General features: G+C 39.0%; 1 protein-coding gene across 1 annotated transcript; it reads left to right on the top strand.

Annotated features, from left to right (window-relative positions):
- The first annotated feature begins 9,865 nt into the window (after positions 1 to 9,865).
- Positions 9,866 to 13,945, top strand: LOC117305395. Its single transcript, XM_033790266.1, has 4 exons — positions 9,866 to 10,239; positions 11,147 to 11,700; positions 12,008 to 12,562; positions 12,891 to 13,945. The coding sequence occupies exons 1-4, from the start codon at positions 9,866 to 9,868 to the stop codon at positions 13,943 to 13,945; spliced, it is 2,538 nt and encodes an 845-aa protein (XP_033646157.1).
- Positions 13,946 to 18,768: the final 4,823 nt, after the last annotated feature.

The following is an 18,768-nucleotide window of genomic DNA, read 5'->3' as shown; positions in this document are numbered from 1 at the left end:
GTGAAAATTTTACAAGTTCACAAGGCTATAGCCTTGTACACATTTTGGTAAAAAAAATTACAAGTTCACAAGGCTATAGTTCACAAGGCTGTAGCCTTGTACACTTTTTTGTGCACAATTTGACAAATTCACAAGGCTAAGCCGAGGTTGGAAAAGGCCCTTAGACAGCCTTCTCTTCGGATGACATCAAACAGTCAGTAGGGGGGGCCACCATGGTCCAGTTGGGATAACTTGAATAGTTGACCTTGTGGAGAATCATCTTCCTAGACTTGATGCAGTCCTACAGCTAACCGACAGTCCGAAAGCGTTCGTTTGGCCTCATCATCAAAGCGTCTCAAACTGTGGGAGTAATTAAATGACTTTTAATCACAAAAACAGTATTTCATATCATTTTTATTGTCTTAACGAACAGGCAAAGTCACACTGCAGCAATAACGAAAATGATAACACGATGCAAAGACGACCATTCTATTGGTTGAATGAGCGTGTGCGTATTCTGCGTGGAGCAATTCAACCAATAGGAAGCGCTCTCTTCGCGCTGTATCGTTATCATTCTCCTTATTGCTGCATTGGGACTGGGCCTTTATCCGTAGGAACACTAGAGCAAGAATGCTGTACACACACTGTCATCAACTCCCACATTGAACAGGCAAACACTTGACAGGATCAAAGAGCTGCTCAAGTAGAAATGAGTAGGATACCATTCACAAATTATTCATGGTAGTTTGGGTAGTAACCTTATCCTGGTTAGCAACACTTTATTGCTATTTTTGTGCTTAAGAAGCTTCTGTCAAAAAAAGTAACCCCAAATTTGTCCGATGATTCCCTAGCTGTATTTTTTTATTGAAAAAAAGGAAATTAGACTACAAACACAAAAAATATTGTTTTAAAAATAGATTTTAAACCTTCAACAATGATGGTAGTGAATTCCGTCATCTCTTGTTACCAAAACTTTGGGAGACTTCAAAGAAAAACGTGAGTATTTCACTATCAAATAATTATACTCATTCTTCGGGTGATCGGTGTGCGGTAGCACCATGTTTAGATCTATTTGAGTTGGTTCAGAAAAGAACCTGTGGTTGAAAACAGTGGTTTCAGAACCAAAACTACTCAATGCTACTTAAACATGGTGGTACCGAATTGGCGGCTGTTACAAACCAACTGTTTCAGTCAATGGCAAGCGAACAAGCAATGTCAAGTTAAACCGAAACAGTTATTGGTTAGGACCGCGAAAACGCACCGGTCTAGACCTCTTTTTTTTGTATTCATGCAAAGTTTCAAATCCTACTTATGCTGTCTGTTGTCAACTTCCTGGGCCTGTCTTTTCTCCACAAATCGCGGCATCTCAGGTTGTGGTCCTCACTGCACAACTGCCGAACAGAGGAAGACGACAAAAGCATCTGACAACTTTGTTACTCTGCAAAAAAAAACAATAATTGCAAAACGAGATGAATATTATTTTAAGACCAGGGAATTAATTTTAACTGCAGAAGCACCGAGCAATAAAATAACTCTTTTTATTGAGATGTTCGCTTGCACTCTGGGTGGTTTATTGTTTTAAATTTGCTGCTTTGAAGTGTCAAATTAAGAAACAAATATCTCAGCTGGTAACAACCAAACAGTTTAGAGATTCCTTTTAGAGATTCAATAAACTATGTAAGTTTCTGATGCTTTTTTTCAGAAAATTATCCGCGGGTTAGTATTCAGTGGTCACATCAAAATCAAGTCGAGGTTTGCCGTCATTCCTTGCTACCTTTTAGCAAACTGTCATGATTGTGTTCCAGAGCTGTCATCAATGAACAATCACGTCCCACAATATCAGATTTAGGGAAAATGAGTTAATAGACTTTCCTTTAACAATAACCAGGGGTGGATTTCACAAGGAGTCAAGACTATAGTCTTATCTCGAGTTAGGAAAAGTCCTCACTTAAGACTAGCCCTAAATTTTTAATATCTCCTAGGACTATAGTCCTAACCTAACTCTTTGTGAAATCCACCCCTGGTACTTTACCTTTTTACAAACCAGTTACTTAACCTTTACAGCTAAAACCTGACCTCATTGACCTGGTTGACCTCAGGTCACACATCAAATACATCAAAGAGAGAATAAGTGGTTTGCTCATGTGCTGTCTCCATGATAGTCAAGCATCTGCGTGTTCATCACCATGGCTGAAGATGCAAGTACTTAGACCGGTTCATCATCTTCAGAAGAAAATAATCTGCATTTGGAAGAAAATTATTCAAAGAGGTTATAGTTATTGTGGTCATGTCAAGCCAAAGAAAAGTTTTCCATTGACCTTTTTGCAAATACCCATTGCGCAAGTCCGAACTGTTGAATGCGGTGCAAGCTGGTCTAGCTAGCAATCAAACTTTATCGCTGTCTAGACCAGCATGCACTCTGTTCGATACCTCACGGTTGCGTACAGAGTATTTGCGATATTAAGGTCTATGTGTTTGCCCTGATACCTTACCAAGCTGTCATCATCTACGATGTCTCAGAGTTGCCACCAACCTTCAATCTTACCAGGAACTGACTTATAGGAGACTTTGGGACGCTAGGTGGCAGCAGACTTACCAGGTAAATGTCCATTGTTCACGTATTTCTGAGCATGCGCACATTACCAGAACAATGGATTTTTCCCGGTAAGTCTGCTGCCACCAAGCGTCCCGAAAGTCCCCTGACCTCATTGACCCCATGACCTCCGGTCATCGGAGACATCAAAGAGACATGTTTGTCTTCTAATGCCCTTAGCCTGCTCAAAGATTAGTCCTGCTGATGATAATGGTAGATACCGCATCATTTGAAGATATCAAACTGGGGGAAAACCAAAAATAATATTAAAATCATGTGGAGGGAAATGTTAGAAGCTGTGGAGCGAAATCGTTTAAGGCCCGGTCACACAGGCCCCGATAATAAGAACGAAAACGAGAACGATAAAAGTGTACGCCCTCGATTGGTTGAAATGCTCCAAGCAGAACGCCCATGCTCATTCAACCAATCGAGGGCGTGCATTTTTATCGTTCTCGTTTTTCTCTCCTGTTTTCGTTATCAGGGCCTGTGTGACCGGGCCTAGCTGTCGAGACCTCATTGACCCCGTGACCTCCGGTCATCAGAGACATCAAAGAGACATTTTTGTCTTCTAATGCCCTTAGCCTACTCAAAGATTAGTCCTTCTGATGATAATGGTAGATACCGCATCATTTGAAGATTTCAAACTGGGGGAAAACAAAAAATAATATTAAAATCATGATGTGGAGGGAAATGTTACAAGCAGTGGAGCGAAATCGTTTAAGGCCCGGTCACACAGGCCCCGTTAATAAGAACGAAAACGAATTGATAAAAGTGTACGCCCTCGATTGGTTGAAATGCTCCACGCAGAACGCCCACGCTTATTCAACCAATCGAGGGCGTGCATTTTTATCGTTCTCGTTTTCTTTCTCGTTTTCGTTATCAGGGCCTGCGTGACCGGGCCTAGCTGTCGAGGGAAATCGTTATTTTTCTTTCCCACTTACCAATACTTATACCTGCTTTTGTACTTCACGTCTGCTAACCTTGGGTCTTGCATTGAGGGCATAAACAGAAGATTCATCAATGTCTGCTCAAGTTTCTGACATTGATTCTTCCTTTTAGAAGTTGCACTTTAACCTCTGAACCCGCTTACCTGGGCCTACACTAATATTGATCTAGGCCAACACTATCTTACCACCCATACAAACCAATACCTCGCCGATGTCGTCTTGCCCATGGATGTTTGCTCTCTGCTTACTCAACGAGAAGCAAATGATCAAAATTGTTCTCCACTCTCAGCTCTTAATATTTCCTTTTCTTTTTGTTTTTTCTTTCCCAGCTCGCTTTGTTTGTCGCAGCGCTAATAAATGGACTTGGTTAATGGGGGAAATAATTCACAACTAAAACAAATTGTGTTTGCTACTTCAGTTTTTATTTTATTGATTTCTTTCAGTTGCTATGTGAGAACTACAGCTATTTTGAAATTGTTTTCCTCTTATTTTTTGTACACCTTTTTGTTTTTGTTTTCTTTCCCTACTCGCATAAATTGTTTGTCGCAGCACCAATGAATGGTCTAGGTATACGAGGGAAATAATTCACAGTTAAAACAGATTTTGTTTGTTACTTCACTTTTTATTTTATTGATTTCCTTCAATTACTACATAAAATTACAGATATTTTGAATTAGTCTCCTCTTTTTTGCACACACTTTTTTGTTTGTTTCTTTCCCTACTCACAGTTGTTGCAGCACTAATAAATGGACTCGGTGAACGGGGAAATAATTCACAATTAAAACAGATTTTTTTGTTACTTCACTCTTTATTTTATTGATTTCCTTCAATCACAACTTAAAATTACAGATATTTTGAATTAGTCTCCTTTTTTTTGCACACCTTTTTTGTTTGACGCAGCACTAACTAATAGACTTGGTGAATGGGGGAAATAATTCACAACTAAAACAGATTTTGTTTGCTACTTCAGTTTTTATTTTATTGATTTCTTTCAGTTGCTATGTGAGAACTACAGCTATTTTGAAATTGTTTTCCTCTTATTTTTTGTACACCTTTTTGTTTTTGTTTTCTTTCCCTACTCGCATAAATTGTTTGTCGCAGCACCAATGAATGGACTAGGTATACGAGGGAAATAATTCACAGTTAAAACAGATTTTGTTTGTTACTTCACTTTTTATTTTATTGATTTCCTTCAATTACTACATAAAATTACAGATATTTTGAATTAGTCTCCTCTTTTTTGCACACACTTTTTTGTTTGTTTCTTTCCCTACTCACAGTTGTTGCAGCACTAATAAATGGACTCGGTGAACGGGGAAATAATTCACAATTAAAACAGATTTTGTTTGTTACTTCACTCTTTATTTTATTGATTTCCTTCAATCACAACTTAAAATTACAGATATTTTGAATTAGTCTCCTCTTTTTTGCACACCTTTTTTGTTTGACGCAGCACTAACTAATAGACTTGGTGAATGGGGGAAATAATTCACAACTAAAACAGATTTTATTTGTTACTTCAGTTTCCATTTTATTGACTTCCTCCAATTGCTACATAAAATAAAAGATATTTTGAATTAGTTTTCCTCTTTTTTGCACACTTTTTGTTTGTGTGTTTGTTTCTTTCCCTACTTGCGTTTGTTGCAGCACTAATAAATGGACTCGGTGAATGGGGGAAATAATTCACAATTAAAACAGATTTTGTTACTTCACTTTTTATTTTATTGATTTCCTTCAATTACTACATGAAATTACAGATATTTTGAATAAGTTTTCCTCTCTTTTGCACACTTTTTTTGTTTTGTCTGTTTCCCTACTCGCGTTGTTTGTCGCAGCAATGATAAATAGACTTGGTGAATGGGGGAAATAATTCACAACTAAAACAGATTTTGTTTGTTACTTCACTTTTTATTTTATTGATTTCCTTTCATTACTACTTAACATTACAGATATTTTAAAATTAGTTTCCCTCTTTTTTGTACACTTTTTTGTTTTGTTTCTTTCCCTATACCTTGTTTGTCACAGCACTAAAAACAAATAGACTCAATGGTAAATGGGGGAAATAATTCACAACTAACACAGATTTGGCTTGCTGTCCAGTTTTTTATTACTTTCCTTGTACTGTACTAAATATTTTGTAAATATGTTATCAGTTTTCTTGGAGATTATTAAATATGGAATAGGGAGTTTAAATTGGCTACATCATAATTTGATGTAATGCTGATTTATGGAGTTCGTAAATACTAATTTTCTGTCTAAATTATTTATTAAGTCTTCCTGAATCAAACATTGACCATCAAATGAATGTAGATCATTGGCTAGTCAGAGAGGATAGGAACTTATTTAATGCAGGATATGTGAGGTCGGAACAAAGGGGTGGAGGTTTTTTTTGTGCCTAGAGTACAAAACGCACTTGGCAAAAAAATATTTATGTAGGAACGCTATTTTATATTTTCTTATCAACCAAAAAGTATAATCTTATTGAAGATCACATAATTTTAAACTGAAGTGGTATTTGGCACTACTTTTTAATACTACGCTTTAATTATAAACTCATGACAATTTTTAAAGAAACATGACAACTGGCGACTCAAAGCTACAACACCAAAAGAAATTTCCAGATGGACCAGTCTTCTACTTACAAAAAAGCATCATTGGCTTTGACCAATATGCACCTCAAGAAGAAGCCTGGGACAGTGTGACATCGCCAAGAAAGATAAACATGTTAGGGACAATATCAACAAGTTTGGTTAGCATCTTGGAGTGGGGGGTCGGGATTACAAAGGGGAGGGAATCTGCAAGAGAACGGGTTAGATCTTCCTCTACCTTTCGCCGTCTTCTTGTTGTTCTCTTTCTTGTCTCCATTTTAGACAAACTTGGGGTATCCGACCTCCTTATATTTTGATTATCATTTGCATATTAACTGTTTGATGTTGGAGATTTAAATAATCATTGTTTTCTTTTTAAACAACGCCAACTGTTTAATTAATCAGATGGAATCACAGAGTTTTTGTTTAATGTTAGAATGGTAAATACACATTGTTTTTTTAACAATGTCAGCTTTTCATTTACAAAATGGAACCGCACAAGCAATATAAAGTGCTTATCACCAGGTTTGGCAATCAAATTGTATTTCAAAACTACTTAGTGTGGAGTGCAGTGGTTAACTATAGGGGGATTGAAAACAAAATGGTGCCTATCCTTTTGCCCCCCCCCCCCAAAAAAAAAAAAAACATTTAGCCCAAACTTTGGTGCTAGTGGTGTGACATTTGGAAATAGGGTATTGGAGAATCGAGGCTACACACTAGCCACAATGCATAGTCTTTAAGGGGTTTTTAGAATGAAAAGTGGTCGGTCGGATACAGCAATTTGCCCCTACCTTGGTCCATTGGTGACTTGCTTTGTTCATCCTCCAGATCCATCGACACAAACCACACAATCCATAGATAATAACTGCATACCGCCCTCTCTCGTCACAGTCTCACTAGAAATAAAAAATATATAAATAATAATGTATATTTATTGCACATGGAAATAAAATATAAAAAAACATGCAGAGACAAATGTAGCCTACAAATTACACACGAGAATTTGTTTGTGATTAAAATCACAAACAAATTGGTTTTGAAGTTGGATTTAAAAACATTTGGTGAGGATGACTGTGTCTAGGACAGACAAGAAGGGGGTTATTCCGTAGTTTAGAAGCCATTCAATATATAATGGAATATTCTACAATCACGGACTCCTTTTGCAAACGAAAAGAGTCCATGATTAGGGCTACAACAGCACATGCAGTATCGTTCCTCGATAATTAGCGCTACCTCGGAATTGTTCTCTCGATTGAAAATAAATTTAGAGTGTCATACCGGGACAGCAATGAAATTTTAGGGGAGTTATGTTGGATTTCTTTAAAAACTCTACCGGTAAACAACGTAAACACTTACCTTATTTCTGCTGAATTCTCGGCCGAAAGAAGTAAGTTTTTCACCCGCTGGTACCTTAACGCCTAACCGCACACGTTCTCGTAAAGTTATGACAAATATAACCAGTTTGTTTGTTAAGATGATTTTCCCATCAAGGGAACTCGGCACACTCCCACAAGGGGATGTCAAGGCCAAGCTGGCCGCAACAGCCAATCTCTCTCTCACACAAACATTGGTTTGCTAAAAGTTCATCACAAAGTTTATGACAAAATGTAACCAACTTGTTTGTTAAGATGATCTTTCCATTAAGGGAACTCGGCACACTCCCACAAGGGGATGTCAAGGCCAAGCTGGCCGCAACAGCCAATCTCTCTCTCATACAAACATTGATTTATTAAGTTCATCAGAAATGCAGCGGCCTAGACCCGTCGTACAGCTGAGAAGGTTCACACCCAGTCCGTGGTGGTGCAGTCGTTGTTCAGTACTGACAAAATGGCCATGCGGTCTTAATATGCAATGCGTGCTTTGAAAACCGCGCACAAACTTCCTGTGTGCATCAGTGCATAAAACTCCCAACGACAGTTATGCAGGTTGCTGTATGCAACTGTCTTCGCTACATTGTTCCGGTGATTTACATGTTAACCATTCTTATGAATGGATTCTTGGCCTATGTTACAGTTATTTCCAGGCTTTTATTCTGCATGTCGTCGCTATAAGAAGATTAATGTAATGAGCCATTCCAACAGATTTTCTCACCAGTTGGAACTCGAGTCGCTATATGACGCAGTATTTATCTGTTTTAAGATTTTGAACTTTCAGTTTCATGTTTAATTGATGAACTTCTTTGTAGCCATTCACCAAATATAGTGGATTCTGGCGGTGAATTTGATTAAAGAATGGCTTGTTTGAATTAGATAAAAGGGTGACTGTAAGTAAAAAATAGAATAGCTAGCAAGAGGCGGGGCCCCATCCACAGACAATACACGCGTGCCAAAGAAGAACAGAATAAAGGAAGGCACATGACATGTGATCGAGTTCCACAAATCAAATGACAATGAACATGTTGCAGGCACGAGCGAGTATAATAATAGCTAGGTTCTTAAACCTTTAAAGCCTTTTCCAGACTATTCTATCCCCGTGGATTACAGCCCCGGGAGGACACAATATGACACAAACCCACAATGAGTTTTGTTTAACCCCACCGTTATCTCAGGCGCAAACGTTCACACTGTCCCCGCCTATAGGGGTTCACAATTCTGCCTTGTATACAATTTATGTGCAAAATTTGACAAGTTCACAAGGCTGCCTTGTGCACATGTTTATGCATAATATAACAAGTAAACATTTTTTGAGCCTGACACGTTTTTTGGGCAAAATTTGGCAAGTACACAAGTCTATCTTGTGCACATTTGCATTCAAAATTTGACAAGTATGCCTAGCCTTGTACACATTTCCAGACAAATTTTGACAAGTACCAAGTTTTTTATGTTTTAATTCTACACACTTTTATGCAAAATGCGGCAATTTAAGAGCATACTTAAACTTGCAAGGCTTGGGAATGTGCACATTCTCGAGCAAAAATTTCTTAATACACAAGTCAGACCTCATGCACATTTTTGAGCAACTTGCGGTTTCTATAAAATTCAGCAGTTTTTGTTACCACAATACAAGGTTTTACCTCTTGTGATTCTACATCTCGCCCCGTCCCCAATCGCCCCCCCCCCCCAACTTTAAAAACAACGAAAAATCGTGGTAGTTTTATTTATTTGCCGCGGCTAGGCTACATACACAGCGATTGTGTGTTCGGGCCATCCATCCGGTGGTTCGGGCCGGATTTTTTTCAAAATCTGCGCGGAAAACATTTGTCTACGCCCGCGTAAAAGAAATTAAACAAAGCGCGCACTAAAAAAAAAAGTGCGCGTTAATAACGCCGCGGCATGCCGCTTTGTACTGTGTCTGCGCTCTGTGATGCGCGTGTGAACGACGTAGGGCCTACATAAAAAAAAAAATTAATGTGGGTTAAAAACAGCTGCTTTTCGTCTCCTTTGTACCGTTTAAACTTTACGGAAATGCCGGATATAAGGTGAGAATTTCAAAACTTCAACCAATAACACGGTGTAACTTATCGTTTCGTTCTATGTTGTCCTTGCTTCGTTCGTAATTTATTTTGTATTTTTATGAAAATGTCTGTGGTCCATATTGTGCTTGCTTTGGGTGAGCATGGAATCCAACAAGGGCAAGGGAAGAAAAAAAAAAAACGGGCTCCTCAATTTTGTTTCAAATTTGTCATATTCTAAAAGTAATAAAGATATTTGTGTTACCTTTTGCTATAAAATGATAGTGGTTAAGATATACCATACGAACGGTTTCGTTTCCCGATAAGCTTTCAGTTTCCAATTTTTTTGATTGAAAGATCAAAAGTGATGACCGAATCGGAGGCGACGAATCCCAAGGGGAAATATTTCAAGGCGGTCATCGCCGCCGCCCCGGAACCCAAAAAGCAACACAGGAAGATGACCAGCAGATCCCTTGCCACACTCCAGCAAAGAAAACGCCGACTACCAAAAAGTCACCCCGTGATCCCAAAAGGAGACGCTGTCCCCGCCGGGGAAGTTGCACGGACCGGAGGCAAGAATTCCCCCGACACAATCTCTGAAGTTGTCCCTGTTGACGCAGCTACGAAAGGAGGGGAAGAACGACTTGTTGAGACCCGTGTAGAAGCAGCGTGCGAGGCCTCTAGATGTCCGGACAGTGTCGGTGACGATGTTAGGAATTTAAGCAAGCTTTTATTTGAAGAGTAAGTCGGTTTGTTTATGTGCTTGTTAAGATGATCTTCCTTTTCCGTTTTCATCTATATTTAAGTTGATTCTCTTTAAAGACAGTCAGTTCCTTGAAGGAAGGAGATGATCGAGTAGTGAGAATGAATTAAATCAGTGGATGGTTCAGCATGTTCTCAAACAAACTTTATTTGAAAGAGTAGGCTTACGTTGTTTGTGTGTTTGTTTAAATTATTTCACCATCAAGGAAAACCAGCAAAGCTGACAACAAGCTCTCTCTTAATATGCAAACTTGTTTAAAGGGAAGGTACACCATTGGTAATTGTCAAAGACCAGTGTTCTCACTTAATGTTTCTCAACATATGCTTAAAATAACAAACCTGTGAAAATTTGAGCTCAATTAATCATTGCAGTTGGGAGAAAATGATGAAAGAAAAAACACCCTTGTTGGACGAATTTGTGCGCTTTCAGATAGGAATAAAAGACTTCTAGCTAGGTTAATGTTTGTTTTGAGTAATTACCAAACGTGTACCTTCCCTTTAACCTAGGCCTATGTTAGTATGATTATGAATCAAACGATCGATAACTATTTTTGATTCAGTAACTAGACGATCTTATTCAAGTCATTTTGGAATAAGCAGTTAGTTTGCCATGGTTTGAACCCGCCTTGTAAATGCAAGTCTTGCAGTCAACCACTAACTTGGACCACATCAACATAATTCAAATAAACCTTAATCCCTACCATGACTCTCTTGATATCACCACTGCAACTGACTATAAAAGGATGTCAATCTTAATTCACCATAAAGCTAATCCATGCATTTTTCTTATACATTTGGGTGGATTATTTCTGAGACTGTCACTGTGAACTAATAAAATCGGAACTATACCAAGACATGTCATTTATTTCTACAAACCTTTCTTCAGAAATTTCACAGGATTCATAACTAAGAGTGAACAACTTGAAGACGACGTGGCTATCATTCAGACGATCTCCAATGCCAACGAAAAGCCTAAAGTAGTGGCAGAAGAAGCCATGTGCCCCCCAATCCCAAACCAACCCACATCTAACACAGAACCGGTTCCGACCGGTCAAAGCAAGACCGAATCGGTTTGCTCTGCACAGTCGGACCCCACACCGCTCAACACTAATCATCAAAAAATGCCTTACACTCCACTTCGTTTTACTGGGAAACACGGAGCGTTCCTGCGGCTGGCGAAAGTCGAGAGGAGAGAGGAGCCCCGCAAGAATGCAGCAAGAGCTGAGAGGAAATCTATTAGACACCAAAAACCAGTTGGTACGCTGATGAGGCTGCCGAAAATATCATCTCTGCCAAGTGCCAAGTTGTCAGGGGAAGCGGGAAAAGTTGAGGCAGATAGACGAGAAGGCCGACTTTCTTCGGAAATAATATGTTGTGGTACGACGAACCTAACTAGGTCAAGATCAAGGGCTGTATCTAAATCATCTGGATCGACAGGAGGTATCAGACAATGTTTTTCAATTTCTGTCTAAAATGTCATGGCCAAAGTAAAAGGATACCTGTATGAAGAACAAAATGAAATTAGTTAGTGAACTAGACATGATTTTAATAGTTTGCAATTTTTTAACAGCATTCTAGAACCCGGATCAATTACAATAGATCCCACCAGTGATTGGCAAGAATTTTTCACAAGAAAAAAAATTATAAATCAAAGTCTACACATATGGTATTTTGCATTTTTCTACAAGATGATAATTTGTTCAGTCTGCAGTAAAACAAAACGTTTTATATTTACCTCATTCCTTAGATGCTGAGACTGGTGTCGCCATTTCCAACCCCTGCCCAAGCAACTTGACCATCATCCAGCAGCGTGGATGCAACATTTCTACAAGAACCTCCTCCCCGATGCCATTGCCACGAAAGCCCCTCCCACCAATACGGAGACGACACCACTCGGACATCTGCACTGTTTGCCCGGAGGTCCAAGACTGGAAAGGTTTCGCCAGGAACTCCAGGTGGTATCTGAATCAGCCGGGCGGACAGTGCTCTTGCGATCAGGAGAAAGGGAGTCAGGAGGCCAGCAGTCGGGATAACGGGAGTAAGACCTATCGAGTTGAGGAAGCTCAGGTGTCTGAGAAGCAGGTGCTTGAGAAGCAGGTCTCTAATAAGGAAGAACTTCCTGAAGAGAGCAAAGAAGATCTTGGAGGAAAGAGAGATGATGAAGAGATGGATGCAGAGGATACTGCTGGCAAGGAAACAAGGAGCAACGAGGGTGAATCTGATTCTTGGTATCCAGAGAACAGCATTGCCGTTGAAGTGTTCCACAACCTACCTCTGACGGAGGCTAGTAGAACAGAAGAAGGTATGTTCCAGTCAATAAGTTGGTACTTTAAAGGCTGATGTCGATCTTCTTCTTCATCAAACTCCCTGTTATCACTTTGGAATCTCAATACTTTCTTCCTGCTTTCCCTCTGCCAAGATTCTTAAAAATTCAAAATAAGACCTTTACCGTTACTTTGAATCTACTTGCTTGTCCTCCATTGTTTAAATGTCCTCTTTGAAGATGGTATACTTTTTGTTTCTGAATCGTGTTGAATTTCCACAGACTGCTCCAAATTAGCATGTGTAAAAGTTTGCGTAAATTCTACACTGTTTCAAATCTGTTAACTAATCAAACCCTTTTGTTACAGCACAACCTCAATTGAGCAAAGGGTGCGAGGCTGTCTGGACTGCTCATTGTCCGTGGCTTGATGAAACTTCATCGAACTATGGCGAGAACAATTCTCAGGAACCAAAACTACAAACAGGGAGGCAAAACCCCCAGGCGACAGAAGACACGCTTCATGCGATGGATTTCGAATGCGAGAACAAACCCGAATGCGACTTTGAGGACGACAGTACTCTGCTTAGAGCAGTTCTGCTGCGTAACCATACTTTGAACTATGGCAGACTGTCCGAGTCTGGTGACCTCGAGTCATCAGAGGTCAAAGGTCATACTGATGAAAAAGTTGATGAATGCACCGAGTTAACAAATTCAAAAGGGGGAAGAAACTCAGACGATTGTAAGGTGCTACTGAACTTTTGCAACCGGCTTCTCCGAGATGGTGCAAGTCCTGAAAAAGTTAGTAAGCCGACACACTTAATGCAGGTACAAAGACAGGGGTCAAATTTGACATTGACCCCAAAGGCAGCTGTTATAATGACCTCTAGAGGACAACAGAAGCTTGTGAACAGCAGTCTAGTAGCTGTTGGAAGAGGTCACACGGAAAGTCAAACCAAAACAGTCGACAGAGAAATAATCTCAACAAATGATGACGCAGGTTTTGGTGTACGTGAAGAGTCGGACGAGGCCCTCCTGAGGCAAGAAATGAAGAGGTATCTCCATTCTCTTCGCCACGACAACGCTAAGAAGCAACACCACCCTCATGGTCAGTCGTCCGGGCAGAACATCAGCATGAGAGTGCAGAATCTCGCCGCTGTAAGACCAATCACAGCCGATGTCAACAACTCCAGACTGACGGAGCAAGTCACAAAGGCAGTTGGGTTCATCCCCATTCTCACCAAAGAAGAGTACGGAAATCTTTGCAAGAAGACGAGCAGCCCCTCCCACAGGTTCCACAAAGTTCCTGTGATCCTTCCTCCAATATCGGGAAACCCAAATGAGCTTCTTCTTATCAAGAGATTCAACGGAGAGGTGAAGGGGATGAAGTTGCCAAGGCGACAGGATAGGAAGAACAAAAAATGAAGCTTGTCAATGTGAGATCTGAAAGTGACTAACAGATTACCCGAGTTCGTGAACTAAATTGAAGTGGTTCAAAACATTTGCTGTTATTTTGGATTTCATCATTGGTGCAATTCAAATAAGATAAAACTATAGTTGTGATGCAAGACATTCTATGATAAAAGCGCCCTCATGTGGTTGAATGTGGACAATTCAGTTTTAAAGAGAATGTGTTTGTGATTTTTCACAGATTTCCTTTTTTGGCCACCAATCGAAAAGAAGTCAATGATACACCAAACACTCTTGTTACCATAGGAATAATTGTCAAAAGTTTATTCCGTTACACTTGCATCAAAAGTAACATTAAACGAATAATTAGTATAATTAATATCTTTTTGTAATTACTGTCTTAAAGATGGTAAACACAACAAATAGTCGTACTATTTCACATGATATGTCATACGGCATGCATTGGCCTAAAAAACACACACACGATTGGCTCGTCTCAAAAAATTAAGATAAGAACAACATTTTGCGCCCTGAGCATAAGTTTCTGACAAATATTTATGACGACGCACTACAATGAAGGTTTACGATTGGTTCATTGAGTGCGGAACAGTTCAAAATACGGACACGTAGCGAGACAAGTCATTTATTTGGTCCATGATTTTTTATGGACTTCATGCTTGCTTTTTTGTGCGGAACTATTTAGGGGTCAGTCTCATCCAAGTTTGATGAATTATTACCCTGATCGGGCTAGTAAAGAATCCTAATCAGGATAGTCGTGTACCCCCATTGGGATAGTTTAGTTGACAGTGAGCCTGAAATGCTAAATTAAGAAGAGTATCATTTTCACAGTGAGGTCTCACTTGGAGTATACTGCCCCAATTGAAACTCACTAGTCCCAACGAGGATACATAATCTCTAATCAGGTCCCTATTGGAGTATACTGCCCCAATTGAAACTCACTAGTCCCAATGAGGATACATAATCTCTTTAATCAGGTCTCAATTTATACTGCCCAAATGGAAACTCACTAGTCCCAATGAGGATATATAATCTCTAATCAGGAAACATGTAGCGTCCAATCTACCCTGATTAGAAAAAATTCCAACCCCAATTGTAACTTTCTGGTCCAAATGATGATATAATGTCCAATCAGGAAACATGTAGGTATCGTAGCATCCAATCTACCTCGATTGGAATAATTAGATTGGTGACGTTAATTTTGCTAACAAAGTCGCAGTTATCTCAACACGAATAACTGGTATACTTTCCCTTTAAGCCACTATTTGCCCGAGTCCTAAAGGCACTGGACACTATTGGTAATTACTCAAAATAATTATTAGCATAAAACCTTATTGGTAAGGTGTAATGGAGAGCTGTTGATACATGTAGTATAACAAAAAGAGAAACGGCTCCCTCTGAAGTTACGTAGTTTTCAAGAAGTAATTTTCCACGATCAAGCATCTGAAAGCACACAGCTTTGTGTGAAAAGGGTGTTTTTTTCTTTCATTATTATCTCGCAACTTCGACAACCTATAATATTTGGCTCAAATTTTTACAGGTTTGTTGCATACGATGAGATACACCAAGTGAGAAGACTGGTCTTTGACAATTACCAATAGTGTCCAGTGTCTTCAAGATTAAACAAGTGTTTCAATTTAAGAAATAAACAATTTTATGTGAAGAGAACAACTTTAGGACTTTATGGATCTATTTTTATTATGATTTATCTTATGACAAATATGTATCTAGTGTGAAGAAAAACCTTTTGAAGAATTAATTTTTTGTTTTGTTTAAGAATTCATTAGCCTTGTAAAACAGTGTAGGCTCTAAACACAAATTTTGTCTATTTTTTTTTTTAATTTAATGTTGCAAACTGGGGTCAATCAACCCATAAAATTGCAGAATGAGTAACCAAAATGAGAGGTCTATTTTTAAGTAAAAGTTGAATTTGGCAAACAAAAAAAATTTAGTTTGTAAACTACTTTCTGTACTTATCTAAAATTAGTGTAAATAACATTTTTGTTTTGGTTGGAGAGACGAAAAAGTGTCTCCTTTTACTATGAGTCTTAACAATCCTTAAACGGATGTGACTTTTGTTTCATATTTGATTTGGAAGTCATATTTCATGTTTTATTGAATATTCATGAATGCCCATTGACTGATTATAAATATTCAAAAATTACAAATCACAGAAATTACGTCAGCTATACATGTATAAAGTTGCGGTACACGTCTTTGTAAAAATTCCCTACAAATAATTCCTCATGCCTGGTGGGGAAAAAAAAACATAACAAGAATTTAACTTGTTGTAAATCTCCTGTGTAATAAAAGAACATTGAGCCTATGTTTTGTTTTCAATTGGCAATTTGGTGGTTTTTTAATAACTTGGCAAAGATGTGACATGTTCTACAGATTTCAGAAAAAAAAGTAAAGAATCTGTCCTTGTAGTATGCAGGTCACATCACCGCTTTTTGATTGGTGGATTTCTTCATACTCATTAATGCATGAGCTTTAATGCTGCCTATCACAGAAAAGGATAATGACATCACTCATGAATAAACATGTTGTAGCCAAAGATGTGTCCAATCAGAGCTCAGGTGACCACAAACGAGCTCATGCATATGCAATAGCTGCAGCCAAAATTTGAAACGAGGTTGATAACAAACTCATGAATAAACATCAGCCAAAGCCAACTCTGTCCAATCAGAGCTTAGGTAACCACAAACAACCTCATGAATATGCATTAGCTGCAGCGAAAATTGACCAATCAATAATAAGATGGACCACATACTCATGAATATACATCAGCCAAAGCCAACTCTGTCCAATCAGAGATAATGTGGATCAAACACTTTAAGCTTCACATGAACATCAGTTAAGTTTTGTCACAAGTTTTGTGTATTTACAAACGTCATTTTTCACCGAACCTTTTATCCTTGGTCGGTTTAACGGAACACGTTGCCTTGGATCGGACGAGTTGGTCTTTGGAACGCGTTTGTAACCGTATGTTATAAAATGCATATGGGTAGAAAGATGTAGTAAAAGTAGAATATAATGATCCACACAAACATGCCTCGAAATTGCACGGTTTTCCTTTTACCTCGTCGACTAACACGGTCGGCCACTTATGGGAGTCAAATTTTTGACTCCCATCAATGGCAGACTGTGTTAGTTCACAAATTAAAAGGAAAACCACGCAATTTTTGGGCAAATTTGTGTGGATCATTGTATTCTACTTTTAAGACATCTTTGTAACCATATGCATTTGATAAGAAATGGTTACAAACGCTTTTTACAGATCAACTCGTCCAATCCAAGGCAACGTGTTCCTTTAATCATTACGAGAAACCCTTCTGTCAAAAAGAAAAACAAATAATACCCCTTTTGAAGAATTACATTTTACTGTTATGACTATTGCACTGTTTAAACATTTATACAAATACCTGGTATTTCTTAAAGTAATTCATACAAATAAAATAAATTAATATTTCAATAAAATTTGAATTCATAAATCTATGTGGAGGGGGGTTTGTGTGTTTAGGTTATGCACACCCATTGCACATGCAGTGTTGTTAACCTGTGAACTGTCCAAACTGCAAACTGAGTGTGGGTCACAAACAAGGTCAAACTGTGTAGCCACTGACCGTTGACATCAGCAGTTGAACTTTCATGTGGACACTTGACCTTGTTCATCACCAGGGCCCAATTTCATAACTCTGCTTACCAGCGAGTTATGCGCTTACGATCGCCATTCTTTGCTTACATGGCAAGATAGCTGTGTAAGGGAAGAATGCTTAGTCTGTGCACAAGCTGAAATTCTGCTAACCCGTGAAATACGCTTGATGTAAGCAAGAAAGTTGACTATCCATGTCATCAACTGACTGTCCTTTTTACGTCTCCACTTAACAGTCTAAAGTCACTTGAGGGGAACCTTGCATGCAATTTGACTCGTGAAATGGCCGACCGCAGAAAGCGCTGTGCATGAACATTGGCAACTTCTCAATCAAACAAATGTTTCAAAGTTTCATGGTTGAACTAGTCTTGGCTTCTAGGCGCTTGCACTTATCATGCGCTTTCTACATTACAAAATTTGCCGCTAACCCCTGAAATATGCTTGCCGTAAGCACAGAATTCCCTGCTTCCGTAAGCGCCGATTCTGTGCTTACGGTAAGCAGAGCCATGAAATTGGGCCCAGCAGACCTCTAAAGTACTTCAAACAGTTCGCAGGTTAACACACCGCTTGAAGGAAAATCCAATACTACTTAAATAATATAAACCTTTTTATATATCAATCTATACAATAACATAATGCACATGTTTAGTAAAAGCACACATCAGGTCCGACTCGTTCGGTGTAAATATTTCATACAGTCATAGGCTTCGCAGGGTATACTTTTGGTAATTTTCTTGCAACCTCGATGACCAACATAAGACTTTTGAGCACCACGTGGCAGCAGACTAACCAGGTAAATTTCCATTCTGTAAGTAGTTCTGAGCATGCGTACATAAAAAAAACCCAGTGGATTTACCTGATAAGTCTGCTGCCAACTAAAGTGTCCAAATAAACCGAATTGAATAACCTCGTTTTTTGCTATGAAAGTCGCCATCTTGAAGGGCAAACCGTATGCGCGTCCAAACGCATACATCAATAAAGCACGCAGCATTCCCGGTTTGATTTCTTAGGCACGCACACACACACACACATGCGCACAGATGCCATATTGTAGGCAGAAATTTGAACGATGACATTATATAGACGATGTGACCTCTGACGTCACACGAAAACCATAACATGATTCGCGCGCATACCGCCGGGCAAAACCTTTGTGTTTTGGGCA

The sequence above is a fragment of the Asterias rubens genome, chromosome 22, assembly GCF_902459465.1.
Source record: "Asterias rubens chromosome 22, eAstRub1.3, whole genome shotgun sequence".
NCBI lineage: Eukaryota > Metazoa > Echinodermata > Asteroidea > Forcipulatida > Asteriidae > Asterias > Asterias rubens.
The sequence above is the reverse complement of the archived record's forward strand: the minus strand, read 5'-3'. Positions and strand labels throughout refer to the sequence as shown.